Consider the following 26,292-nt stretch of genomic DNA (forward strand, 5'->3'; position numbering starts at 1 on the left):
TCCTGGTCTCTAAATTGGAAAAGCATGGATTTGATGGATGGACCACTCGGTGGATAAGGAACTGGCTAGATGGCCGCAGTCAAAGGGTTGCAGTCAATGGCTCAATGTCCACGTGGAAACCGGTGACGAGTGGCGTTTCTCAGGGGTCAGTACTGGGACCAGTGCTGTTTAACATCTTTGTTGGTGACGTGGACAGTGGGATTGAGTGCACCCTCAGCAAGTTTGCCGACAACACCAAGCTGTGTGGCATGGTCGACACACTGGAGGGAAGGGATGCCATCCAGAGGGACCTTGACAGTCTTGAGAGGTGGGCCTGTGCGAACCTCATTAAGTTCAACCAGGTCAAGTGCAAGGTCCTGTACCTGGGTCATGGCAATCCCAAGCACAAATACAGGTTGGGTGGAGAATGGCTAGAGAGCAGCCCTGAGGAGGACTTGGAGGTGCTGGTGGACGAGAAGCTCAACATGAGCAGGCAATGCGCACTTGCAGCCCAGAAAGCCAACTGTATCCTGGGCTGCATCAAAAGAAGCGTGGCCAGCAGGTCGGGGGAGGTGATTCTGCCCCTCTGCTCTGCTCTAGTGAGACCCCACCTGGAGTGCTGCATCCAGCTCTGGAGTCCTCAGCACAAGAAGGACATGGACCTGTTGGAACGGGTCCAGCAGAGGGCCACGAGGATAATCAGAGGGCTGGAGCACCTCTGCTATGAGGACAGGCTGAGAGAGCTGGGGTTCAGCCTGGAGAAGAGAAGGCTCCGGGGAGCAGCTGTTTTCACTCCAGTCACCTGGTTACACTCATCATCTCATTAAACAAAATAACCCAAGTGCCCAATATGGTGTGAGGTCTATTTCTTTTGTTTATTGTCCATAATATCCCCAAATAGTCTCCCAAAAAAGCACAGTCCATCAAGGAAAGAGAAGACTATTAGAAGCAGGGTAGCTTTGCTGCCAAGACCTGATCAGTGCTGGATCCAGAACTAAAACAGTGACGCATGGCAATTCACTTAAAACACTGTTGAAACAATGCCTCCCAAGCAAATATACTAAAGAAATGGACAGCAATCAAAGCATATCACTCTAGAGAGACTTCTCTAAAAAACCAAATGAGTTTTATCCAACTTCTGGGTAGAGAAGGGATTTATGTCACTTCTCAGGGCTTCCACGTAGCAGAGATCAGCAGCCACCTTTCTCTCTCCCTAACGTCATGCTGGTCTGCCCTAGCTGCCAGTAAATGCGGAAGACATTAATTTATGTATGATACTGAGACATTCTTGTTGCAACTTTTATAAACCTGATCGGGGAGGGGCTCCCAGGAGATCACCTTGCTTGGATTTCCTGCCCTGAAAGGCACAGGGCTGGTATAGACCTGTCCCCTGTGGCAGAGAACAGGATTTGGCAATTCTCTTGAGGATGATGTTGCGTAGCCAATTTTTGAATCAGCATATTATAAGGCCTCACAGGAGGTGAACACTGTGTCAGAAACACTATCCACCTCACAAAAGTCCTCCAGCCTCTCCCCCATTATGCACCTTGAAGAAATATACCTTTCCTTGTGCACCGGTTCTGCTGGATCCACTTCCCCACCTCTCCCATGGTCAGGGCCGTAAGGCAGGTTCAAGATGGGCAGATCCTGTGCTCCTGGGGACCAGGAATGGCAGGCTCACCTAATGCTGAAGGAGGACATTACAAAGAGGATGGAAAGAAGGACCCTTGTGAATGCGCACGCCTGCATGCATACTTTTGACTCAAAAAGCGATATGGTAGAAACAACAAGGAAGACTTCTAGAATAGCCAGGAACCACCACCGCAGTTCCCACTGAGAAAGTTTCTAAATTGTCTGGCAACCTAAGACAGTCCACAACAGGAAGGCACTAGACTGCTTGAGGGCTTTTTTTATGGTTTTATTACAGAAAAATAAATCTTTGTAGACAAAGTGCATAAGGAGAAACAACAAATTTCCCATGTAGAGTTGTAGAATATCAATGCTTCAGCAGCGTGATGGGCAGGGATTGCTTACAGTCAACCAGGGGCAGTTCAGACACTGCTAACAAGCCAATTAGAGAAACAGGCAAAATGACTCCCTTAATTTTGCTTGGCCTGCTGAGGTGCTGAGCTCTGGGACCTCTAGCTCCCCCTAACAGAATGCAATTTTATAGTTTTTGAAAACTAAAACAATGATGTGAGTGACTTATTTCTCTTCTGGTTGAGAAGAAGAAAATGTGGTTCAGACATGCCTCCTAGCAATATATTAGTATATCACCTACTTTAAAAAACTGCACATGGAGGGGAACAGGGCAGTTGCCAGCCTTATTTTAGGAGTAGGAACAGATTTATAGGACGATATACAGTTATTAGCACTGGTATTCCAGTGATCTAGTAACTCTGTCTCTACTCCCCCTTCTATTGCTTGTCTCACTTTCTTGGGTAAAAGATAACAGCTTAATAGGTCTAAACATCAGGAAAGATGAAAAAAAAGTTTTTTATTAAAATATTTTTAAATGCTTGAAAGTTTTGGGGAAGCGATGTTACCCACTGTCCCGATTCTGGCGGAGATGGGGTTAATTTTCCCCAGGATCTGGCAGGGATACAGGTATTCCATACCATGTGACTCCATGCCCAGGCTATACCGGGGGAGCTGGCCAGGGGAGGGGGCAAGAAGTCGACCCTGGGGAGCGGACTGGGGCATTCTGGGTCCGGTTGGTGAGTGGTGGTACAGTAATCCTGTTAGTACTTCCTCTATCAGTGTTGTTGTTTTCCTGTTCCCTTTACTATTCTGTTAAATTGCCTTTGTCTAAACCCAAGAGTTTTGCCTTTTTCTTCCAATTCTCCCCCATGGCTGTAGGGGGCTGAGAGAGCCCCATAGACTTATGTGTGTCTAGGTGCAGAAGCAGATCACTGACTACTTCCTCCTGGATTATGGGTGGGTTGTTCTGCTCTCCATCCTTATCTTCCAGCTCAGGAGGCTGAACCCCCTGGGGATAGCTGGTGTGACTATTGAAGACGGAGGCAAAGGCGGCATTAAGTATCTCAGCCTTCTCCTCGTCCTTGGTTGCGACTTTCCCCCCGGCATCCAGTAAGGGATGGAGATTCTCCCTGGCTCTCTTTTTGTTGATGTATTTATAAAAAATTTTTGTTGTCCTTAATGTTAGTGGCCAAGTTGAGCTTGCATGCTTCTGACCAGGTGTTGCTCCGGAGATTTCCCAATTCACAAGGTGTCAAGATTAAACTTGTTCTTTGCCTTTCAGCTGTGGTTTTGTGGTTGTTCCTGCGTCCTGCCTGCATCGGCTCACACATTTGGCATAGTCGGCAGGACTAGGAACGCCCGTGCCATGGCTGCTAAAAAAGTTGGGGACTGGGGAGGCCACTACAGTGACTCCCTTAAGCACTGGACCCCCATGGCTCATGTGTTGGTTACAGGATGCAATCCAGACAGGGTAGCAGTGACGAGAAGTATCAAAATGCAGTTTTTGAGAGGAGTGCCTGCCTCACTAAATCCCTTGATTATACCAGCAGTGACAAATGCTGTGGGTAATGTAGGTGCCCTAGGAAATACCTTGAGGGAAACTCAGTCTGTGATTTCAGGACCATCCGTGTGGGTGGTGAATAAAGGAAAGCCAGCAAAACAGAAAGGAGTTACAGCACGGGTGACAAGGAAACAAAAGCGGAATGATTTTGTACAAGCTGGTATCCCACAATCAGAAAGAGATGGGATCACAACATCAGAAATGTTTCCCCGATGGCAAAAGTTAGCATTTATGCCAAAAAGCCAACCGCCCCCAGCCCCGCCACCAACTCCGGGCCCCCCTCCGCCGGCAACAAAAGCAATATACTTTACAAGTATCGCCTCAGGGATACAAACACAGTCCCTCCATTTGCCACCTAATGATAGCAGCTGATTTAGCGGTATGGTCGGGTGCTGTTACTGTTTACCATTCTATTGATGATCTATTGATTATGGCAGAGTCACAACGAGAAAGTGAAGCAGCTGCCAAATTGCTGAAAGCGCATTTGCAGGACCGAGGCCGGGCAATTAATCCAAAGAAAATACAGGGCCCTAGTGCTACTGTACAATTTTGGGGAATAGTTTGGCATGGACAGATTAGAGAAATACCAAATCAGGTATAGCAGTCCAGAGACTTCCTGTACCAATCACAGTAAAACAGTTACAGTCCTTTTGGGGACTTTTAGGGTATTGGAGAGCTTTTATCCCACATTTGGTGATATTAATGTGCCTTCTGCAGAAATTAACTAGGAAGAAAGTTGTTTGGCAGGGGACCAAGCAACAACAAGAAGCCTTTGATGACTGCAAAAATGCTTTGATTGAGCATGCACAATTATACACTCCTAAGCGAGGATATCCGTTTGAATTAGTAACAATTCCAGGTGATATAGTCTCGGGGTTGTGGCAGATGACTGGGATGAAAAATCAGAAAGAACCTGTAGGATTTTGGTCCAAGGCATTACAAGGTTCCCCTATACATCATAACCCAACTTCTCCTCTTACTTTACATCCTTTGTTAATATCAGATTCTCGAGTTCTTGTATTTCAGGTGTCTTTGATGAATACCTGTGCCTTATCTAGAGGAGATAGCACTGGAATGGTGTTATTGGTGTTGCAAACCCAACATCGAATTGAAGTTCAATCTGAAAAAGCGGAAGCTATAGCTCTCCAATCTGTGTGGGCAATTACCCCACATCAGGTTATCAAACCCAGAGTAATATTAGCTGAAGGAGCTGGAGCAGCACATATGTATCACTGGAAGGAGATGACACTGCTGTTTTCCTCCCCTATCACAGGTTGGCTCATCATGCTTTGTAGTCTAGTACTGCAAGCACATGCCCTGAATACATCTCTGCAAAATCAGCATGTAAATACTTGGAGTTGGTTAGCCTCTACTGTAACTAACTCGTCTGCCTTTTATATGAAGGGAAGACTCTCAACTGCAGGTCTTTTGACAGCTTGTTTCAGTGGCACATCAACCCCAGCAGCTGTATTAATAGAATTATACTATGCTAGGTGACTGATATTAATGTCTCCCATTGCTATCTTTTCTGAGTAGGTAACGGCTGTATGCCAATGAATATTACAATATCGACTGACAGTGGGCTATTTCCTCCCTCGTCACCAGAAACACTGCTTTGACTTTGAAAGAATGTGTTGCTTCAATGTAACTGATGAAACAGCCAGCATAGAGCACAACATTCAGCATTCTCCAGGACTGAATGCATCAAATCAAACAACCTACTGGTGGTGCCTGGCTGGCTGAGTGGTTTAATTTCCTGACAGGAGGAACAGGACACCTGATTCAAAGCATTATTGTAGAGATATGTTTATTCCTTTTTCTGTATATGTTTATTGCATGCCTCTGTAAATTACTCTGTACTACACCCCGCAAGCCTAAATGAACATCTCCAGCTTTATCAACCCCAGCAGAAGCAGTCTCTTGAGTGAGGGGATGGAATGTGGGAAAGTAATGGAAGATCGGCGAGGAGGACTGTAAACACACTCAAGTGACTCGCACCTGGGGTGCTGGGAAACACATATATCACACTAATTGTTGTTCAGTCTTACGTGCTTGCTAGTAGAACATCTGCACTTAGATAAAGCCGGCCTGTGATGGACTCAAGGACACCTTATCTAGCCACTTGAGAATCCTGCCTTGTTGTTGAAGAAGATCAAAGCACAGTGGGAAAACTATGCCTGCTCGACCCCTTGAAATACTGGCAAGAGCAGGGAGTCTGCGTGCTCTTGCCCTCTCACTCTCTTGCTAACGAGGCCTCTCTTCCTAATAAGAACTCTCTCTTGCTCTGCGGTGCCTGCTTGCATGCCTCTGCCTGGGTGCTGCTTCAGAGATTTCCTGATCCATGAGGTTTCAAGATTAAATTTGTTCTTTGCCTTTCATCTATGGTTTTGTGGTTGTTCCTCCGTCCTGCCTGCAAAATATCACAGTCTGTGATATTTTTTATTTGTATCACCCACGGATATGGATAGATGGCACACAAAAACTTCTCAAAGTCAGGCTTGTACCATAACACATCAAAATGAAGCTGTGGAATTATGTACAGCAACAGCTCCACCATCAAAACAAGATGACAAATGAGACAGAGGCCAGGACTGTAGTCTCCTTTTTCCAGATTTCTGTCCTTTCTACACAACTCAGGGTAGAACACAGTTTCGTAACTCAGTGTTTTTCTAGATGAAGTGTATTACATAAATGGAAGATTCTCTCCCTTTATAAACCACACCTTGGAAGATGACAATCTGCATGAGAGAAGCAGGCAACTTCTGTCAAACAGGAAGTAGGAAGATGGGAAATTTTGGTCAAGACCAGTATAGCAAACCACGGATTTATTAAAAGTACCAGAAAAGCTTCAGCACTAACAAGACCTTTTTGAAGTCTTCTCCAAAACTCTCATCCTCCTTTGTGGTACTCAAGTCTATCTGAATGAAGAAAAGGTAAATAAGTTCTGCCAAGACTCATATTAGAGCGAAACTCAATCCATTCTCTTCAAAAGAGGATTCTGGTAAATCATAATGGTGAGCAACCTACCAGTACAACAGTGGTAAAGTATGTTAAAATAAAGCGATCAGTTCTCCCTAGACATGCACACAACACCTTGAAGAAAATTAGTTTTGTGGGTCGTGAAAGCTCCTTGCAAAAAAGCTTTGTGAAACCTTCCTCTTCCATAACAAGTAAAAGGTATTTTTTCTGTTTGTTTCAGGTAATTTGGAGCTTATCTTCAAAGTTAGAGTACAAAGCTTCCATGAGGATTTGGCAAGTGTCCTGGGTTGAGCGACACAGGACTAATTTTTCTAATGCTGGGGAAAACTCCACTTTTGGAAGACTCTGGTGTCTGAATTCGTGAAAATATTTACTTTACAGCCAGCTAGGCTATGTGGGTTTCAAGGTCTCAGTGTTTTCGAGCCTTGCCAGGTGCAGGGATGAGGAGGAGCAAGGCCTGGGCACTTGACCCAGGCTGGACAACAGGATTATTTCATGCCATGAACGTCACATTCAGTATAAATTAGCAAGTTTGCTGCGTAGTTTCTCTCTCCCTTGATGGCGGTGGTCCAGAGAACTCCTTGACCCAGTGCCAGACCCCTGAGGCCTTCCCTTCCTCCCGAAACCATTGCACTCGCAGTGTCCGACATTTGTAGTCCACTGCTGGGAGTGCACAGCTTCCTACTGATAGAATGGGCTGAGTATAATTCTTGTATATTTTATATTGGTATCGGGATTAATACTGGTTCTTTAGTATTATTGTTAATTATTTAGTCTTATCCTATTAAATCTATTTATATTTCAACCCTCATGTTCCCGATTCCCCTTTCCGGGTGGGGAAGGGTCATCAGGTGATAGAATAATTGCCTAAACGACAATAAATTGTTATGGGTTTTCTCAATCCATAACAGCAAGGTAAGAGAAAAACAGAAGGTTAAAAAAAAAAGACAGAAAAGAGAAAAAGCTTTGAACTCATTGTCAATATTGTAAAAGCACATTTCAATCTCAAATCAAGATTTGGTGTATTAGGCATTGTATAAAAAGAACAAAAGCCGTTTCTATGCCAACGGCTCTCACATGGAAAAAGGAGTAAAAACTCTCTAAACAAGTAACGCAAATAACACACAATACAACAAAACAGATTTTAAAGTGACATATGAAGGCCTCTATGAGGCAGCAGGCTTGTGGATGCTTATGAAAAGATGCTTCTACATAAAGATGCTGCATAATGGGGGCTATTTGTGAAATTTCTCTGCATATCACTTAACAGCATCATTTGCAAAGTGGAGGTACGTACCAGCCTCCTAAAAGCAAGTACTGATATACAGAGAAATGGATAGGGACAAGTCCAGGAGGGGCCCTAAAAATTAATGCTAGTTATTAGTGTCATGCTGAAGGATTCGATGGGCAATGATGCTGTCAAAGCAATGACAATTGAGTGATCTGTCTTCACATCAGTTTTGACCATACATGTGAGGCACACGGCATTTACTCAGCATGCAGAAGGCACAGAGAAGGACACCTTAGCCTAGATAAAGAAAAAGATTTAACTACATGATAATACAACAGTGATTCAGAAGCATCCAAAAGTTTTAGATAATGCCCGTTAAGCGGGAAGATGCCAAACCCTAGTCACTTACGGAGTTGCCCAAGTCAAATACTAGCCAAGAGACTTAACAGTATTCAAATAGCTTATAGTCACTGTACTATACAAATCACATTAGAAAAGCGTTACCTGTTGTCACAGGAGCAAACCAGACAATTCAAAGCAGAGCCAAAGACAACACCAACTGACAAAGCTACTCCTACTACTCAAATACATTTTTAACTTTTACTATCAAAACCAGAAAGTGATTTTTACCTTGCTAACATGAGCAGACACAGCAAAAACGTCTCTAAAATTAATTTTACAAGTCTTGTTTGTATGAGATATGACTAGAACAATGAAACTGAATAGAACAACATAACTTCTAGTGTGTTTGGCTAGTAACATACAGATTAGGGTCTACTCAAAGCTACACTTTCTCTATCTCTCCCTCTCTATATATGTACACATACACACAGAGAAATAAATATAGTCTGTTTTACATACATGGGCAAGCAATCTCAGTGGAAAAGTAATTTTTGCCAGCAAGCCAGCATGTAAGTGGGCAAAAAGAGTTAGAGATCGCAAAAATAATAGTACTCTCAAACTGTTTAAAAGTGTTCAATCTAAAGATTTTCTGCCATTTTTCTAACTATGTGCACTCTTAAAAGCAAGAAAAATTTGCCTTTGCTGACCTGCTGCCCTGTCAGATCTCCTGTGCTTCTAACAGGATCCATGGAAACAGAAGCAACAGCTACAGGCACCTTTAGCTCAGTTTCACTTTTTGGATATTTTGGCAAATACCTTATTTTCAGATTTCCTTTTGTAGACACTCCTGTACGTGAAAGACAAGCAGAATGCACAGATTATAAAGTCAAAAGGGACCCTTCTCTTGCCTCCTACAACAGGACTTCCACAAGTGCATCCTTGCCTTAGCAGCTCTTTTTGAAAAGAATGAGCATTTTAGGTATATGTTTGCAGTTCCCCCCAGCCTCTCACTCCATACAAAATTTTATTAAGATGAACATATCAGCAGAAAAAGAGGTGCACGGCACTGAACTACACCCAGCCACACGAACATCAAAGTAAATTCTGAAATGCACACGTTGTCTTCTGACTGAGGTTCAATGCAAAAACCTGTGCTTGTTTAAGATGAAAAAGCATAAAATTGAGCTTCTGCTTTGACACTCAAAGACAACTAGGAACCAAGCAGCAGTAATGCTGTTAAAAGTACCACTCATATGATAAAAATGTAACTTTTTTTTCTGTTATACAGCTAACCTACTGATTGCTCAGACTAGTTGTTCCTTTCAGGACCAGGCATATAAGGTAACACTGCAGTGCACACTCCACATATTATCTGTAAAAAGCTTCCTGCCATAATTAGAATTATTTCACCCCTACCAATGGTAACAACATTAAAGCACTGAAAATCCTGGTGCTGCAATTATAAAGTGCCAACACTAACACTTCAAGGCCAGATGAAAGCCAATAGCTTCTTGGTACTGCCTCAAGGTTTGAGTTTTGACTGTTCAGAAGCGCAAAAATTTTTGAACAAAAAATATTGAGTTTATACTAGCAGACAGATTACATCTATTTGGGTAATGAATTTCAGAAGTATGCCAGCAATTCAAATAAAAGAACTAAATTATAAGCTTTAACATCTCCATGCTCGTACACAAGGGAAAACAATGCTTCTGAAATTCTCTTCAACAGAAGTGGAAGAATACATCCCAGAGTGAATCCATTTCCATCATTTAGGATCACTGCTTTCTTTCCCGGGCACAGAGTATAACGATCTGACATCACCTGGCTTGAACTATGCTAACTACAAAACACATGCAGAGATTTTTAATAGAGCTGTTTGGCCGCTAGTTTTGAAGGGTAACCATACTACTCCAAACCTAGAGAGTAGGATTCCTCAAAATTTGTAACTGCTGGACATACACAATTTCACTAGAGTTAATCATCCCCAGATATGTTTTCAGGACCTGGTATCACTGTAAAAGCTGTGTTTGAAAACAATTAGAAAATTCTGAAGGGGGACTAAGAACACCTATCTTTTCCCCAGGGACGTACGCAAGCATGCACTCAGTAAATCAAGGTCAAGAGAACTAATAATTTTTTATTTATTTATTTATTTTTCTTTACACAATGAATCTTCTTTTTAATTGTTCTCTTAAAAATTTACAGAAGACCTGAACATCTCCAATGCTTCAACATTCTTTGGAGACCACATTAAAAATTCAGCTTACCTTATAGATTGGATAAAACTATGCTGCACCTACAATAGAAACAACTCCCCTGAAACTGTTCATCTTAAACCGTGTGCTTATCTAAGCAGCAGAGCATAAATCCTCTGCTATAATCCTGTATGCCCCATTAAAAGTTGTGATGACTCTGTACCTTACACACTTACGTGCACAAACCACATACCTGAAAAGACATTGCAAAGTTTAGCATTCACAGGAAAAACCTTTGTTTATAGCTATTAGGAGGTCATACCTGAAACAGATACCATTGTCTGTTCTTCATCAGAAACTGCATGTGGCTTTTTTAAAGGTAACAAACAAAAAGATAACAAGCTTGGCCCTTTAAACAGAACTACAAAAATAAGTATTTTGGCTCTTAATTTTAAAAGACTGTTGATAAGAAAACAAACTGGCAACACTTTGGGAGCACCAAAAGCAAGAAAAAACACAAACAATGCAGAGTACTAAAACAAAATGCATTACTCCTCCTTGTCCTGGTTCCGGCGGGGACAGGGTTAATTCTCCCCAGGACACAGGTATTCCATGCCGTGTGAGCCATGCCCACCCTGAGCTGCCTGGGGAGGGGGCAGGAAGTCGCCCTGAGTTTTGCCTTTTTCTTCTGATTCTTCCTGTATTGGGAAAGCCCGAGCGAGCGGCACGTGGTTCTTTGTTGCCGTCTGAGGCCAAACCACGACAGTCCTTTGGCGCCCAATGTGGGGCTCGAAGGGTTGAGATAACGCCAGAATCCAACTAGAGCTTGTAAAAACAAATCTGTTGTATGCATTTATTGTATTAGGCAAATAGTCACTGGTCACCATGTTGCTTGGTTTGTTCTCATGGCTGTGTTATGTGAATTCCTATATGGCTTATGTACTCCCCGCGATGATGTTTGTTACTTCTGGGAGAGGGATCAGGATTATCATTCTGCTGTCCTGTGCAATATTGGTTTATGATATGATAACATCACTTGTTAGTTACTTTGGGGCGTTTATGTGGTATTGCTGTCCTGTCCATACCTTGGGCACCGTCTCCCAGAATTTATTAATAATTACACCCAGTCTGTGGGGGAAACAGGGGGGGACACTTTCCCCAGCTCTTTTGCCTCCCTTTTCTCCTTCGGGTCAGGTATGACAGCTTTTGAGAATTTTGAATATCCTTGGGATGCTCAAACCAGCCTGGTCCTAGTGTTATGTCTCCTGAATATGTTCCAGGTCCTGTTTAGAGTCAAACGACTATTTAAGACTACCACCCAGAGATCTGCTCTGAGGCTGGATAGTCAGGGGTGGCATGGCATGTGGGAGAACATGGGCAGGTACCTAGAGAACTTCTCACCTCCAATGCTCTGGGAATTCACCCCTGAACAATTACAGGACCCTGATAAAGTGGTAGAATATCTGAAGGGAAAATGCTGTGGCTATTCCAGAGAGGCACAACTCACCGCACTGTGCTGGGCCCTGGCCAGTATCTACCAGGCACTGCTCAGTGTTACACAACACCCTCAGGGGGAAGAGATGGAAACCAGACTGACAGCCACTGCGGCTACTCACACCATGGTGGCAGCCACTGCAGCTGAACCAGGGAACCAACCCGTGCCAGTATCAGTTGCCCCCATACAGAAGAAGTACACGAAGAAATCAGTTCGCTCAGTAAGAGATGATGATGAACCAGGGCCATCACGAGAGCAGAAGGAAGAGGCAGAACCAGAGATAATTACTCGATCCTTATCCTTGAGTGAGCTGCGGGATATGCGAAAAGATTTTAGCCGACTTTCAGGCAAGCACATTGTCACCTGGCTGCTCCGGTGCTGGGATAACGGGGCCAGTAGCCTGGAATTAGAGGGAAGGGAGGCCAGGCAGCTGGGATGCCTGTCTAGGGAAGGCGGCATTGACAAGGCAATTGGGAAGAAGACCCAAGCCCTCAGCCTCCGGAAACGACTCCTGTCAGGTGTGAGGGAGAGGTACCCCTTCAGTGAAGATGTTGTATGTCACCCAAGCAAGTGGACCACCATGGAAAGAGGTATCCAGTACCTGAGAGAATTAGCCGTGTGGGAGATGATTTATTATGACTTGGACAATGCAGACTTACCCACAGACCCTGATGAGGTGCAGTGCACAAGGCCCATGTGGCGGAAGTTTGTACGGAGTGCACCATCGTCAAATGCCAACTCACTGGCAGTAATGGAATGGAAAGGTGAAGAGGGACCAACGGTGGATGAGGTGGCTGGCCGGCTCCGGCGATATGAAGAAAGTCTCTCTTCCCCCCTTGTCTCAGCTGTGGAGAAACTGTCCCAGAAGGTCCAGCAACTTGAAGAGAATATGTCCTACTCCCCACCTGCACGGGCCAGCATCTCAGCTGTTAGGAGCAGGCATTTCCCCACTCGAGAGAGAGAGTACAGAGGGTACACACCACGAGGCACCCTGTGGTTCTACCTGCGTGACCAGGGAGAGGACATGAGGAAGTGGAATGGGCAACCTACTTCGACCCTGCGGACACGGGTACAGGAGTTGCAAGGAAGGACAACCACAAAAGGGGATCCCTCCAGGAAAAGTGCCGCCCCAGTTTCCAGTGGGCAGTTCCCCAGACAAAGCAGAAGGCCTGATCTTGCTTCTGATCCCCTTGAAGGAACTTCCAAGTCATTTCTGCAAGAAGCGAGTAATGGATACTATGACCAGGATTAGGGGGGCCCTGCCTCCAGCCAGGTGGAGGAAAGGGACAAGCGGGTTTATTGGATGGTGTGGATTCGATGGCCTGGCACATCAGACCCACAGGAGTATAAGGCTCTAGTGGACACGGGTGCACAGTGTACCTTAATGCCATCCAGCTATAGAGGGGCAGAACCCATTTGTATTTCTGGGGTGACGGGGGGATCCCAAGAGTTGACTGTACTGGAGGCGGAAGTGAGCCTAACTGGGAATGAGTGGCAAAAGCATCCCATTGTGACTGGCCCAGAGGCTCCATGCATCCTTGGTATAGATTACCTCAGGAGAGGGTATTTCAAGGACCCAAAAGGGTACCGGTGGGCCTTTGGCATAGCTGCCTTGGAGACGGAGGAAGTTAAACAGTTGTCTGCCTTGCCTGGTCTCTCGGAGGACCCTTCTGTTGTGGGGTTGTTGAGGGTCGAAGAACAACAGGTGCCAATTGCTACCACAACGGTGCATCGGCGGCAATATCGCACTAACCGAGACTCTCTGATTCCCATCCATAAGCTGATTCGTCAACTAGAGGTTCAAGGAGTGATTAGCAAGACTCGCTCACCCTGTAATAGTCCCATACGGACGGTGCAAAAATCTAATGGAGAGTGGAGGCTAACTGTAGACTATTGTGGCCTGAATGAAGTCATGCCACCGCTGAGCGCTGCTGTGCCAGACATGCTAGAACTGCAGTACGAACTGGAGTCCAAGGCAGCCAAGTGGTATGCCACAATTGATATAGCGAATGCATTCTTCTCAATCCCTTTGGCAGCAGAGTGCAGGCCACAGTTTGCTTTCACCTGGAGGGGCGTCCAGTACACCTGGAATCGACTGCCCCAGGGGTGGAAACACAGCCCCACCATTTGCCATGGACTGGTCCAGACTGCACTGGAACAGGGTGAAGCTCCAGAACATCTGCAATAATACATTGATGACATCATTGTGTGGGGAAACACAGCAGAAGAAGTTTTTGAGGAGGAGAGTAAAATAGTCCGAATCCTTCTGAAAGCTGGTTTTGCCATAAAACAAAGTAAGGTCAAGGGACCTGCGCAGGAGATCCAGTTTTTAGGAATAAAATGGCAAGATGGACGCCATCAGATCCCAATGGATGTGATCAACAAAATAGCAGCTATGTCTCCACGAACTAGTAAAAAGGAAACACAAGCTTTCTTAGGCATTGTGGGGTTTTGGAGGATGCATATCCCAGATTACAGTCTAATTGTAAGCCCTCTGTGTCAAGGAACCCAGAAGAAGAACGACTTTAAATGGGGTCCTGAGCAACGACAACCTTCTGAACAAATCAAAGAGGAAATAGTCCATGCAGTGGCCCTGGGGCCAGTCCGGGCAGGACAAGATGTTAAAAATGTGCTGTACACCGCAGCCGGGGAGAACAGCCCTACCTGGAGCCTCTGGCAGAAAGCACCAGGGGAGACCCGAGGTCGACCCTTAGGGTTTTGGAGTCGGGGATACAGAGGATCCAAAGCCCACTATACTCCAACAGAAAGAGAGATATTGGCAGCATATGAAGGGGTTCGAGCTGCTTTGGAAGTGGTTGGTACAGAAGCACAGCTCCTCTTAGCACCTCGACTGCTGGTACTGGGCTGGATGTTCAAAGGGAGCGTCCCCACCACGCATCATGCAACTGATGCTACATGGAGTAAGTGGATTGCACTGATCACGCAGCGAACTCGAATGGGAAACCCCAGTCGCCCAGGAATTCTGGAAGTGATCATGGACTGGCCAGAAGGCAAGGATTTTGGAATGTCACCAGAGGAGGAGGTGACGCGTGCAGAAGAGGCCCCACCATATAATAAACTGCCAGGAAATGAGAAGAAATATGCCCTGTTCACTGATGGGTCCTGCTGTATTGTGGGAAAGCATCGAAAGTGGAAGGCTGCTGTGTGGAGTCCTACACGACAAGTTGCAGAAGCCAGTGAGGGACAGGGTGAATCGAGCCAGTTTGCAGAGGTGAAAGCCATCCAGCTGGCTTTGGACATTGCTGAGCGAGAAAAATGGCCAGTCCTTTATCTCTACACTGACTCATGGATGGTGGGAAATGCTCTGTGGGGGTGGCTACAGCAGTGGAAGCAGGGCAACTGGCAGCACAGAGGCAAACCCATCTGGGCTGCTGAAATGTGGCAAGATATTGCTGCCCGGATAGAGAATCTGGTTGTGAAAGCATGCCATGTAGATGCCCATGTAGGGAAGAATCGGGCCACGGAGGAACATGAGAAGAACCAGCAGGTGGATCGGGCTGCTAGGATTGAAGTGGCTCAGGTGGATCTGGACTGGCAACATAAGGGTGAACTATTCATAGCTCGGTGGGCCCATGACTCCTCAGGCCATCAAGGAAGAGATGCGACATATAGATGGGCTCGTGACCGAGGGGTGGACTTGACCATGGACACTATTGCACAGGTCATCCATGAATGTGAGACATGCGCTGCGATCAAACAAGCCAAGCGTGTGAAGCCTCTTTGGTATGGAGGGTGATGGCTGAAATACAAATATGGGGAGGCCTGGCAGATTGATTATATCACACTGCCACAAACCCGTCAAGGCAAGCGCTATGTGCTCACAACGGTGGAAGCAACCACCGGATGGCTGGAAACATACCCTGTGCCCCATGCCACTGCCCGGAACACTATCCTGGGCCTTGAAAAGCAAGCCCTGTGGCGACATGGTACCCCAGAGAGAATTGAGTCGGACAACGGGACTCATTTCCGAAACAGCCTCATAGACACCTGGGCCAAAGAGCATGGTATCGAGTGGGTGTATCACATCCCCTATCACGCACCAGCCTCTGGGAAGATAGAACGATACAATGGACTGTTAAAAACTACACTGAGAGCAATGGGTGGTGGGACTTTAAAACATTGGGATGCACATTTAGCAAAGGCTACCTGGCTAGTTAACACCAGGGGATCTACCAATCGGGCTGGCTCTGCCCAATCAGAACTTCCATGTAGTATAGAAGGGGATAAAGCCCCCGTAGTGCACATGAAGGATATGTCAGGGAAGACAGTCTGGGTTAGTCCTGCCTCAGGCAAAGGCAAACCCATCTGTGGGATTGCTTTTGCCCAAGGACCTGGGTGCACTTGGTGGGTGATGCGGAAGGATGGGGAAGTCTGATGTGTACCTCATGGGGACCTGATTTTGGGCGAGAATAGCCAATGAATCAAATTGTGTGTTGTTGATTGCTAAGTAACCCTGTCACTGTATGTCCTCATTACTGTAATAGCTATTGATTGTACTACAGTAAGAATCACCCAAACTAATGACAGATGGACTTTGATGAAAAACAGAGTGAAGTGCAGCAGTGATGGGATCAGGACTGACCTCAGCAGCTGGCGCCCAGCAACTTCCTCAAGATCTATGTCTTCAGCCCATGGACTGTGGGCATGAGCCACACCATGTGCACCAGTCACAAGCTCCGAAAAATACAGCATGCAACAGGCCAGCACCACCCAGCATCTCACCTGCCCTGAGAGACTGTTCTAACAGATGGAGCCCAAAGCCATGGATTAAATGAACTCGCCAGACACTTTGGAGGGATGGCCCATAAACTAAGGGCGTTGTATCTGCATGAATATATATGTGTGTATATATATATATATATGTCTGTGTGTGTATATATATATTTATGAATGACAGGGGAAAGTGGTGGCAATTCATTGGAACCTGTAAGATCTGGGCATGGCATAGATGGTATGGAATAAGGGGTGGATAATGTCCTGGTTCCGGCGGGGACAGGGTTAATTCTCCCCAGGCTCCGGCAGGGACACAGGTATTCCATCCCACTCGAGCCATGGCCACCCTGAGCTGCCGGGGGAGGGGGCAGGAAGTCACCGCTTGGGGAAGGCGGGGCATCCTGGGCCCGGGTGGGGAGCAGCGGTTCCCTAATCATGTTTGTATATTCCTCTGTCCGTGTTATTGTTGTTGTTTTCTTGTTCCCTTTGCTGTTCTATTAAACTGCCTTTGTCTCAACCCAAGAGTCTTGCCTTTTCTTCTGATTCTTCCTGTATTGGGAAGGCCCGAGCGAGCGGCACGTGGTTCTTTGTTGCTGTCTGAGGCTAAACCAGGACACTCTTTTAGTGTGCGTTAACTTTCAACCTGTAAAGATTATCTTAGAGGTCACCTTCACAAAAAATCCCAGAGACCAGCCCCTGTTGCAAGTGCAATTACTAAGATAATGAAGTAATATTTATTTAACTAGAGCAGGTTATCATTATCTTGATATGTAGGGAAGACAAATTCTGAAATAGTGTAGACTCGTACTGCTATAAAATATCACATTTTGTACAATATATTCTAAGAAACACAGGATAAACGTTTTGCATTTATCCTTATTTAAAAGTTAGTTGGTTAGTGTCATCTGATCATCACGTGATAAGTAACAGATTAAAGCTTGAGGACTGATTTTCTTTAAGATCAAGATTTGTTCTGAAGCAGGTTTTTAAAAAAAAAAAAAAAAAAGCAAGCACTATTTCAAGAACTTTTAAGTAGCCCAGGGCTTTAACTATTCAATTACTTGACTGCAGAAAACATTTAAAAATCACAAAGGACCAGGCACCAAATTAATTATTTGTGCTATGTTAGCAGTCACTGAACTTGAATCATTGCCTCCTCGAAGTCACTAAAAATAGGACTCAACACAGTTCAGGGAAGGGTGTAAGCTATAGTATCTTCTTTAAAGCAACAGTTTCATTTAGCTGAATGTAAAGATTTTTATACCCACATAAGTAACTAACATACTAAAGTGAAAAACAAAAGCATAGGGCACAAAATTCTGCTCTACTATCTTTTGTTTATACCTCTTTACTTTCCTCAGCCTTCTAAGGTTATCTAATTAATTAAATTACCTAATTTCTGTACTGCTTACTGATAAATGCATTTAAGGTTTTGCAGTTGTCTTCTTACAACAAAGTCAAATTGAAAAATATTTCAATTAACCTATACAAACTATTTCTCAAAACTCTTGCTTTAACTAAAATTTGAGTTTGATAGTACCACCTCAAAAACTTAATTTAATAGATTACCACACAGTGGAGAAAATTAGCAACAACCTAGCAGCTTTCCCCTGTGGACAGCAACTTCAAATTCAGTCAATACCCACTATCCATCACACAACTGGAACTTGGCACACTGGAAGGGCTTGATCACAGGCTCACTTATGATCTTGTTGATCCACTTTATCACTTGTAAACAATTATCACTCATCAGTCTTACACCAGTTTGAGAATACGTTCAGTTAGTACTGCTGTCGAAGTCATCTCTCTCTGCAAATGCTGAAAGCACTTTTGTTCTCACCTGTAAGCCACTGCTGGGCTCAAGAGACCATATTTAGTCATGGGAGACAATGTGTTACCCCAACAGTTAATTGATAAAAATACACTGTCATTGTAACTGCATCAACACTTCCACAACTGAACAAAGTAGTGAGTGTGGCAACAAATTTTACAGGTGACTACTAACCTTCACCCTATCCCATCACAGAGAAAGTCATAGACGATTTTCATAGAATCATAGAATTGTTAGGGTTAGAAGGGACCTTAAAGATCATCTAGTTCCAACCCGCCTGCCCTGGGCAGGGACAATTTTCTACACAAATGGTAAATCTCCCAAGATTTGTAACGATGTGCCCCCTAAACAGTTCATTGGATGGTTGTCCCATTTCATTTATGCATCGGCTCCAGCCTTCTCCGCACCAAAACCCCAACGCGGGCGACCCCATCACCTGCCGTGATAAGCAGAGCCCGCACCGCCTCCCCACAGTCTTCCCCACCAGCACCCTCCCCTGCCACGCTCCCCTCCACACCGCCGCCCGGCCCGGCCCGGCCCGGCCCGGCCCCACCCCACCCCACCCACATGGGGAAGTCCGATGTGTACCTCATGGGGACCTGATTTTGGGTGAGAATAGCCAATGAATCAAATGGTATGATGTTAATTGCTAAGTAACCCTGTCACTGTATGTCCTCATTACTGTAATAGCTATCAGTTCCACTACAGTAAGAATCACCCAAACTAATGACAGATGGACTTTGATGAATAATTGAGTAAAGTGCAGCAGTGATGGGATCAGAACTGACCTCAGCAGCCAGTGCCCAGCAACTTCCTCAAGATCTACATCTTCAACCCAGAGACCATGGGCAAGGATGAGCCACACCAGATACACCAGCTACAAACTCCAAAACACAGCACGCAACAGTCCAGCACCACACACCATCTCTCCTGCCCTGAGAGACTTCTAACAGATGGAGCCCAAAGTCATGGATTAAATGAACTCGACGGACATTTTAGAGGGATGGCCCACAGACTAAGGGCATTATATCTGCATGAATATATATGTACATATATATATCTCTGTCAAAGACAGGGAAAAGTGGTGTCAATTAATTGGAAACTGTAAGATCTGGACATGATGTAGATGGTATAGAATAAGGGGTGGATAATGTCCTAGTTCCAGCAGGGATAGGGTTAATTTTCCCCAGCATCTGGCACTGGACACAGGTATTCCATACCACTGGATGCCATGCCCAGGCTATAGCCTGGGAGCTGGCTGGGGCAGGAAATGGCTGGGGTTTCCGGGGTCCAGTTGGTGAGCAGTGGTACCGTAATGCTGTTTGTACATTCCTCTCTCAGTGGTGGTGTTGTTTTCCTGTTCCCTTTGCTGTTTTGTTAAACTGCCTTTGTCTTAACACACACAAAAAAAAAGTTTTGCCTTTTTCTTCTGATTCTCCCCCACGGCTGTGGGGGTTGAGAGAGCAGCCTCTTGGTTCTTTGTTGGCGGCTGAGGCTAAACCACAACATCCACAGACCTCAAATATTTTTGCGAGCATGCTGATTTCCAATAATATTCAAGATTGGTTTCAGGTTTGATTTCCTAAAGTGTACAACTTAGCAGCTCTTTCTGCCTGTCTGCCTCTACAGAAAGCCTTGGAAAAAATCTCTTCTGTTCTCCTACCGTCTTACTGCAGTGTATCCTGTCATGAAGCTCACCTTTCCCTGCAGAGCCTCATGGCAGCTGATGGGCATTTCACAAGCTGATCTAAACTTCCCCTGTTGTATCCAGTTAAATACTAGCACAAACTAGGCACAGCCCAATTTAACAAACATAGCTGACTGAAACAAAGGGAAAAAAAAAAAAAGCATATTGCCAGCATTATTAGAATATAAGTTTAATCTTTCATAATTAAAAACAGGTTGGTTTTCATTCAAGATTTTCTGAATACCATAGATTTTCTCTCAGAAGAAATACCTTTCCTTTGCAAAGCTGAAATGGGACTGGAAAAATTCTTCTAGAAAAGAAATGTAAAAAAAAAATAATAAAAATATCTTAAAAATAGAGCCACCTAGTGGCTACGGAAAAAACACAGTGATAAAAGTGAACACTAGGTACACAAACTTGTATTCCAATTCAAGCAGGATGAGTTTGAGGAAAAGTAAGGTACAAGTTCATCCTGGAAGGGCCTTGTGAGGTGCTGAGTGCTTTGAACTGCAGGACATACTGCAATCGCATGGACTGTGTTAAGTATCAGACTTCATCTGCAAAGTGCAAGAAAAAAGTAAAACAAAAGTTATCTTTTCATTTGAGAGGGAGACTTCAGGTTTTGTCAATGCAACTGGAAACAAAAGCAAAGGAATAGATAGTGAAGTCCTTCACCATTAGAAGTCCAGCTCAACTGTATCTACTTAATTTTCACCATTTACTTACACAATTAACTTAACTTAGTCCATCACTGTGGGGGGCAGGGAAAGCTGAAGTTTTGTTTTGACATCTTTGGAGTGAAGTGCTTTGGCTACAGCATTTCAAAGTTTGGCTTTACAATAATAGTTCAATTTTGAAACAAACTCAATTTAGTTTGGAGGAGAAGCAGCACCTGAAAATGAGAGCAATAACAAGTTCAGGAGGAGCAGTTGTCTCCTCTCAACAGAAGAATGAGCGAATGTCACTCTGCTGCTCCCAGACCTGAGCTGGCTCACAGTCAGGGTGCCTCAGACTTTCCAGACCAGTCAAACCCAACACCTGAAAAACGGCTACAGGAAATCAGGAATCAGTTCACACAAACCTGAAAAACCAGACATTTCTGCCTGACCACAGTTGCTGGCACTGTACAAGTTTCTGTAAATAATGCATGTTTACATAACATACAGGCAATGGGACATGCCTTGGCTAAAAGATTGGGTCAGTTAGCTGAAGAGGAGGTGGAAGGAGAGGCTATGAGAAATGGAAGTGAATAGCTGAGACTGAAAAGAGAAATAGATAACTGGAATGAACTGGGTGGCTCAGTGGTATTTCCCAGCTTGAGGCCTTTACCTTTAATGGCCATAAATAATAAAGAGCTTCTTCATTTTGTCTGAAAGGGAGTTGGAAAATGGTTTTAGACCTGAGTCAGAACAATGTTTGTTCTCCACTGAGTCACCAATGTTGCTGCCTACTACAGTTATGTCATTTCTTCTTAGAGTTGTCATTCTGAATATACCCACACTGATGAAGTTTCCCTAACAGATCAGGTGCATGTGATAGCCTAAAAGACAGAGTAATACTTGATTAAAAAAAATATATATATAATAAATCAAATCTGTTTAGGCTTCACTGTGCATCAAACTTGATAGCAGGCTGTGTCACAAACACACACAAGGTAACCATGGCATTTGACATTCTCCATGGGCTGCTGTACATTCAGACTGACCTCACTGCAGTACTATCATGAAAATACTCACTTGCTCCCATGAAATGATTGTGTGACGTTCAGCTGGCTCCTTTTCCACAAACATCACCTCAGCAACTCCTGGAGAAGTCTCTAAAAGGGAAAGAGGAGCACGTTTGCAGCTGGCACGAGTGACACCAAGCACTGGGAGCCAGACAATTTTGCAAGTTAACCTGACAGCTGGGGAAAAGGCATTAATGACTGCAAGCATTGTGCTGGTGACTGAACAGTCATTTTCTTTTTTGTGTGTAATTATACCCAGCATGTCTTGGCATGAGAATGCTTAGTGCTGCACATGATGCCATCCTTTGATGTTTTTTATATATATATATATACACACACACACACACACACGCAGGCGCACGTTTTTGTATTCAAGGTGTGATCTTTTGCAGAGGATTCATGGAAAAAATCGACCATGGGTTCCTGGGCAAACTCTAAAAGACAGACAAATCTTTCTTTGTAAGCATGCCCTGTGGTTTCAGTTGGGTAGGATATTCTCAACTTGAGACAAGATGTTGTGCAGTGTTGCTGTGAATTGCTAACAATCGTATTCCACAAAGACAGGCACACTTCAGCGCTGGATTCAGTGGGTTTGAACAGACGCAGAATCTGATCCTGCCAAAGGGATCTGCATAAGCAAACATCAGTTCTCTGGAATCCCAGCTGGACACATGCAAATTTGTTACAAGCACTAAGCTCATAATTTATAAAAATCATCTGAGTATTTTATGGGAAAGAACGCTATATAAATGCAAGATACTAATCTACATGGTGCTATCCTTGCGGGTGTGTGATGGCAGAACAGTCTCCCTTGCACTTATTATAATGTTTTACTTCATCTACAGCCAACTGAAATAGTTCCCACTGACTTCATTCACTTTGATCAGGTCCAGAAAGACTACTAATTTCTTGTTGTGGGAACTGCAAGCCCAGCACAGGGCTGTGGAGTAGAAGTGATCACTACGCAGGGCTTTCAAGACCAGCTCTGCTGTGAAAATATTGACTCCCAAAGCAGTCACACGTATCGTAATTGCTTTCTGGTAAAACATACACAGTGCACTAGACAGGAAAGGCAAGCATCAGAGAGCTTTGGTTTGTTTTTTATCTCTAGCACTGGCCTTTTAATTCCAGCAGTGGTGTTGCCCTTGTCTGTTCTGCTGGTGGAAGAGCAGTACTCAGTTTCAGGAAGTCTAAACTTCACTTTAATTGGAAGTATTGATTGTTACATTGCCAGATAATTTAAAAGACAAAACATGGCACCAGAAAACCAAGCTCCAAGTTAAAGACAGAAAAAAGAAAAAAAAAGAAAATCATAGTAGGTCACCTAGGTAATCTGTCTGGCCAAGGGGGGGGGGGGGCAACATACAGAAGACTCTGATGTTTCGACAAGTTTCACTTCAAATAGGTGGGTGCAAGATGGGGGGGATCTGTCTCTTGTTCAAATATAAGCCATCCTTATGTATTCTGCTTCTAAAGAAGTGTGTGGAATTAATGATCTAAACGGTCTTTTCCATCTAAGCTATGCAAGCCTTATAACAATTTAAGGGATTATAATAACAGAGTAATTGTTATTTCTGTGATCAAAGAAGACAGCAAGGATGTTTAATTCATTATGCACAACGGCTCGGCTGGGATGATGGAAGATTAAATATCGTGTCAGTCAAAGGAAGATGTCTAGGAACAAGAGAACTGCAACTTCTAAAGAGGTCTGAACCAAATCCAAGATCAAAAGAAAGAAATTCCATCTTAAAAGTCTGAATGTTATATTAAAAATATCCTGTAGGTAAACTGAAGGCCACATTTAACAGACGTCTGTAGGTATGGATGGGAGCTCCATTAAACATTAATGAGGAAAAGAAGTCTGCCATGGATTGCTTTTTCTTCCAGATGGAAGAAACAAAGAAGCCACCTAGGTTACACAAAAGTTATAGGATAAAGCTTAACTAGTTCAGGAGGCTCCTCCCTATTAACTATTCTGAATCAAGATTACAGTAAACTCTGTCCTATTTTTAGGACATTTCATCTGGAAGCTTCCAAAAATGCTTTGCAGTATTGATTACATTACTGATGTAAGAGACGATGTAATGGTCTGACACAAAGCTGAAGCAGGAAGTCACAGCATTATCAGTCCTTACGGTACTGCTAATACTGCCTATAAATTGGCTAAACCGTCAGCATCTTTTAAAAATGTCTGAATAGTTAAATTCTTATCTAATAAAGACTGTAAATAGTGAAGTATAGTCCTGCTCTGGGCAGTCCAGAACAGCTAACACCTCCCATTCAGATTTAGTTGTGAGCAATCAACTTTTCTGGAATTTGCGATTAGTCATAGAACTTCAGCAAAATGAATCATACAGGCAATGGGAAAGATTCCTCTCTTTTTTCCTCAAATCATAACCTCCATAATGCTTGCGAGAAATCTCCCACCTTGTAGGGACTTCCACAGAGACTACAAGTTAAACCCCTACCCCTTATCCCCATATATAGAATTTGTTTAAAGGAGGGTTTTTGAAATGGTGCCATGAACATTTGTTCATAAAGGTACTGGAAAACTGGGCCTCAAACTCCCATATACTGTATGTGCAAAATTTTATTGCTTAAAAGGAATATGTTGAACTTCATTACATGATCATTTCTATCTCCTGAAAAAATATTTCACAAACTCAACAGAGTTAAAATCCTGTTACCTTTTTCATGTTATGGTAGGCAGGCTTCATGAGACTTCCCAAAAGAAAATTTGAAATAAGATAGTTTCTAGTGCTGCAAACTAAAGACATCTTTCTGAATGAGATACTCTTTGTTATTTGAAAGAAACAAACACTGAACAGATTGGTAATGTTTCCCAGAATTTTTAGTTCAGCAATTCTAATTAATATGGTGGCGCAATTTACATGCTTTGGCCTACTTCACTGGGAAATGATGTGTGAAATTCCCAGGAGTGAAGAGATGGAGAAAAGAACCAGGGTAAAACATCACAGCAATGGACTGGGGTGCGCATTGCTATATTGCATAATGCAAGTCATCAGACATACAGACAGAAAAAAACCCCAAACCTCTAACATGAACTAGGAAACACCTATTACCACGTCTTGCTGGTGTAAATAATGCACTTACCCAAAACAGTTTATATGGCAACATTACTTTTGGACATAGTTAACATCATGGAGATCTTATACATCTGAGGTGGTAAAAATGTGGGTATGGCTAGTAACTTATTTTAAAGAGCTACTTCAAAGAAGCATTTGCCTTGACAGTTGATCAAAATGTAGCTTCACCTTTTGGATGCTCTCACAGAGTAGAGTGATAGCGTTATCCTGACCTCACAACTGAAAAACAAACAAAACAAAACAAAAACCAGGAAGTCCAATAATAAGTCAGTAAGAGAACACCAAACAGAGTTTGGGAATGAAATCTTTGTCCTCACTGAAGCCCACGGCAAGAATTTTGCTCTGATCTTTTATCTCATCTGTCTGAGTAGCTATTTAAAAACATGTGCAATTAGCAACACACTTTGGTTACCAGATGAAACTTGCTGTCCTGCAATACAGAGGCTGGGTGAGATAATTACAGCAGTCACTTCTGGCTTTAAAATTCATACAAAGAAATTCTGGAACTGCAATTTGTAATGTTGTCATATGCAAGGCTTGGGATAGATGTATTGCTTTCCATCCATACAAATATGACAGTTCTGTGCCCCAAATTGCTAACACATGAAAGGTCTGATGCCAAAATCCTTTACGCATGCAAATATTTTCACCAATTCTTGTGATTCAACTGCCATGCGTAAAGTTTTGTCTGAGAAGCCTTATTTTCAGATGTTGGCTGCCTTGCGCTCCTGCTGAGCTTCAAAGGGAACTGTAGGGATGCAAGAAGGCTCAAGATCTGAGCAAAAATTAGAGATGGCAAGCAGGGCATGTCGTGGAAAAAGTCTCGGGGTAGGAGAATAAGCTGCAGGGTGACTATTTACGGGGAGCTGATCCTGAACAGGTTCACAGATTAGTCTTCTGCCAGAATACAGCACCTCACTGAACTCCTTCCATTAAGCACACTACCTGCTGACCCTATGTTACAAGAAAGGCTAAAAATTATATACGGTTTTGAATAAAACACCACCTTCTCTTTCTTTAATATTTTTTAAACTTTAGGGCTCTTAAGAGATTCAGGATTTTTCCCATTGATTCAAACGCTAGAAACAGAGTTTTTGTTTGTGTGTATAAGAAACACTGCTATGTAATCCCAGAGGAGGGACCTTGACAAAATTTACCAGGTACCGTGTGACTGGGGTTCAACCAGCAGCACCGTGGCTCCCAGCGCTGCAGGTACCCAGGCCTCGGACCAGGGGCTGCCCAGCGGTTCTCAGACACAGGGCTGGCACGGGCAGTAACGGCCGAGCCCTGCCAGGCCCAGCCCCACAGAGCCACCGCTGCTGCAAGCGCCTCGTGCCGGGCAGGGGCCAGGCCCTCGCAGGGCCACCCCGGAACCTCCACCCTGACCCCAGGCGGTTTCCATGACAACGGAGCGACATCCCTCATCCCCGGCCTAGCCCAGACCC

At 44.1% G+C, this 26,292-nt stretch overlaps 1 protein-coding gene across 8 annotated transcripts in view; it reads right to left on the bottom strand.

Annotated features, from left to right (window-relative positions):
• LOC141735453 (tubulin polyglutamylase complex subunit 2-like) overlaps positions 1–26,292 on the bottom strand; it is a 44,365-nt gene that overhangs the window by 17,643 nt on the left and 430 nt on the right. For 6 of the 8 annotated variants that reach the window (XR_012584740.1, XR_012584739.1, XM_074568274.1 and 3 more), the window contains exons 2-3: positions 21,751–21,830; positions 1,541–1,666 (exon numbers count right to left, since the gene is read on the bottom strand). Coding sequence is in view for 6 of the 8 variants with exons in the window: in XM_074568274.1 (XP_074424375.1) it covers positions 1,541–1,589 (49 nt within the window). In the remaining 2 variants the exon portion in view is untranslated. The remainder of the gene's footprint in view (positions 1–1,540; positions 1,667–21,750; positions 21,831–26,292) is intronic. The other 2 variants (XM_074568276.1, XM_074568272.1) reach the window with 1 other exon arrangement.

The sequence above is a fragment of the Larus michahellis genome, chromosome W (genome assembly GCF_964199755.1).
Source record: "Larus michahellis chromosome W, bLarMic1.1, whole genome shotgun sequence".
NCBI lineage: Eukaryota > Metazoa > Chordata > Aves > Charadriiformes > Laridae > Larus > Larus michahellis.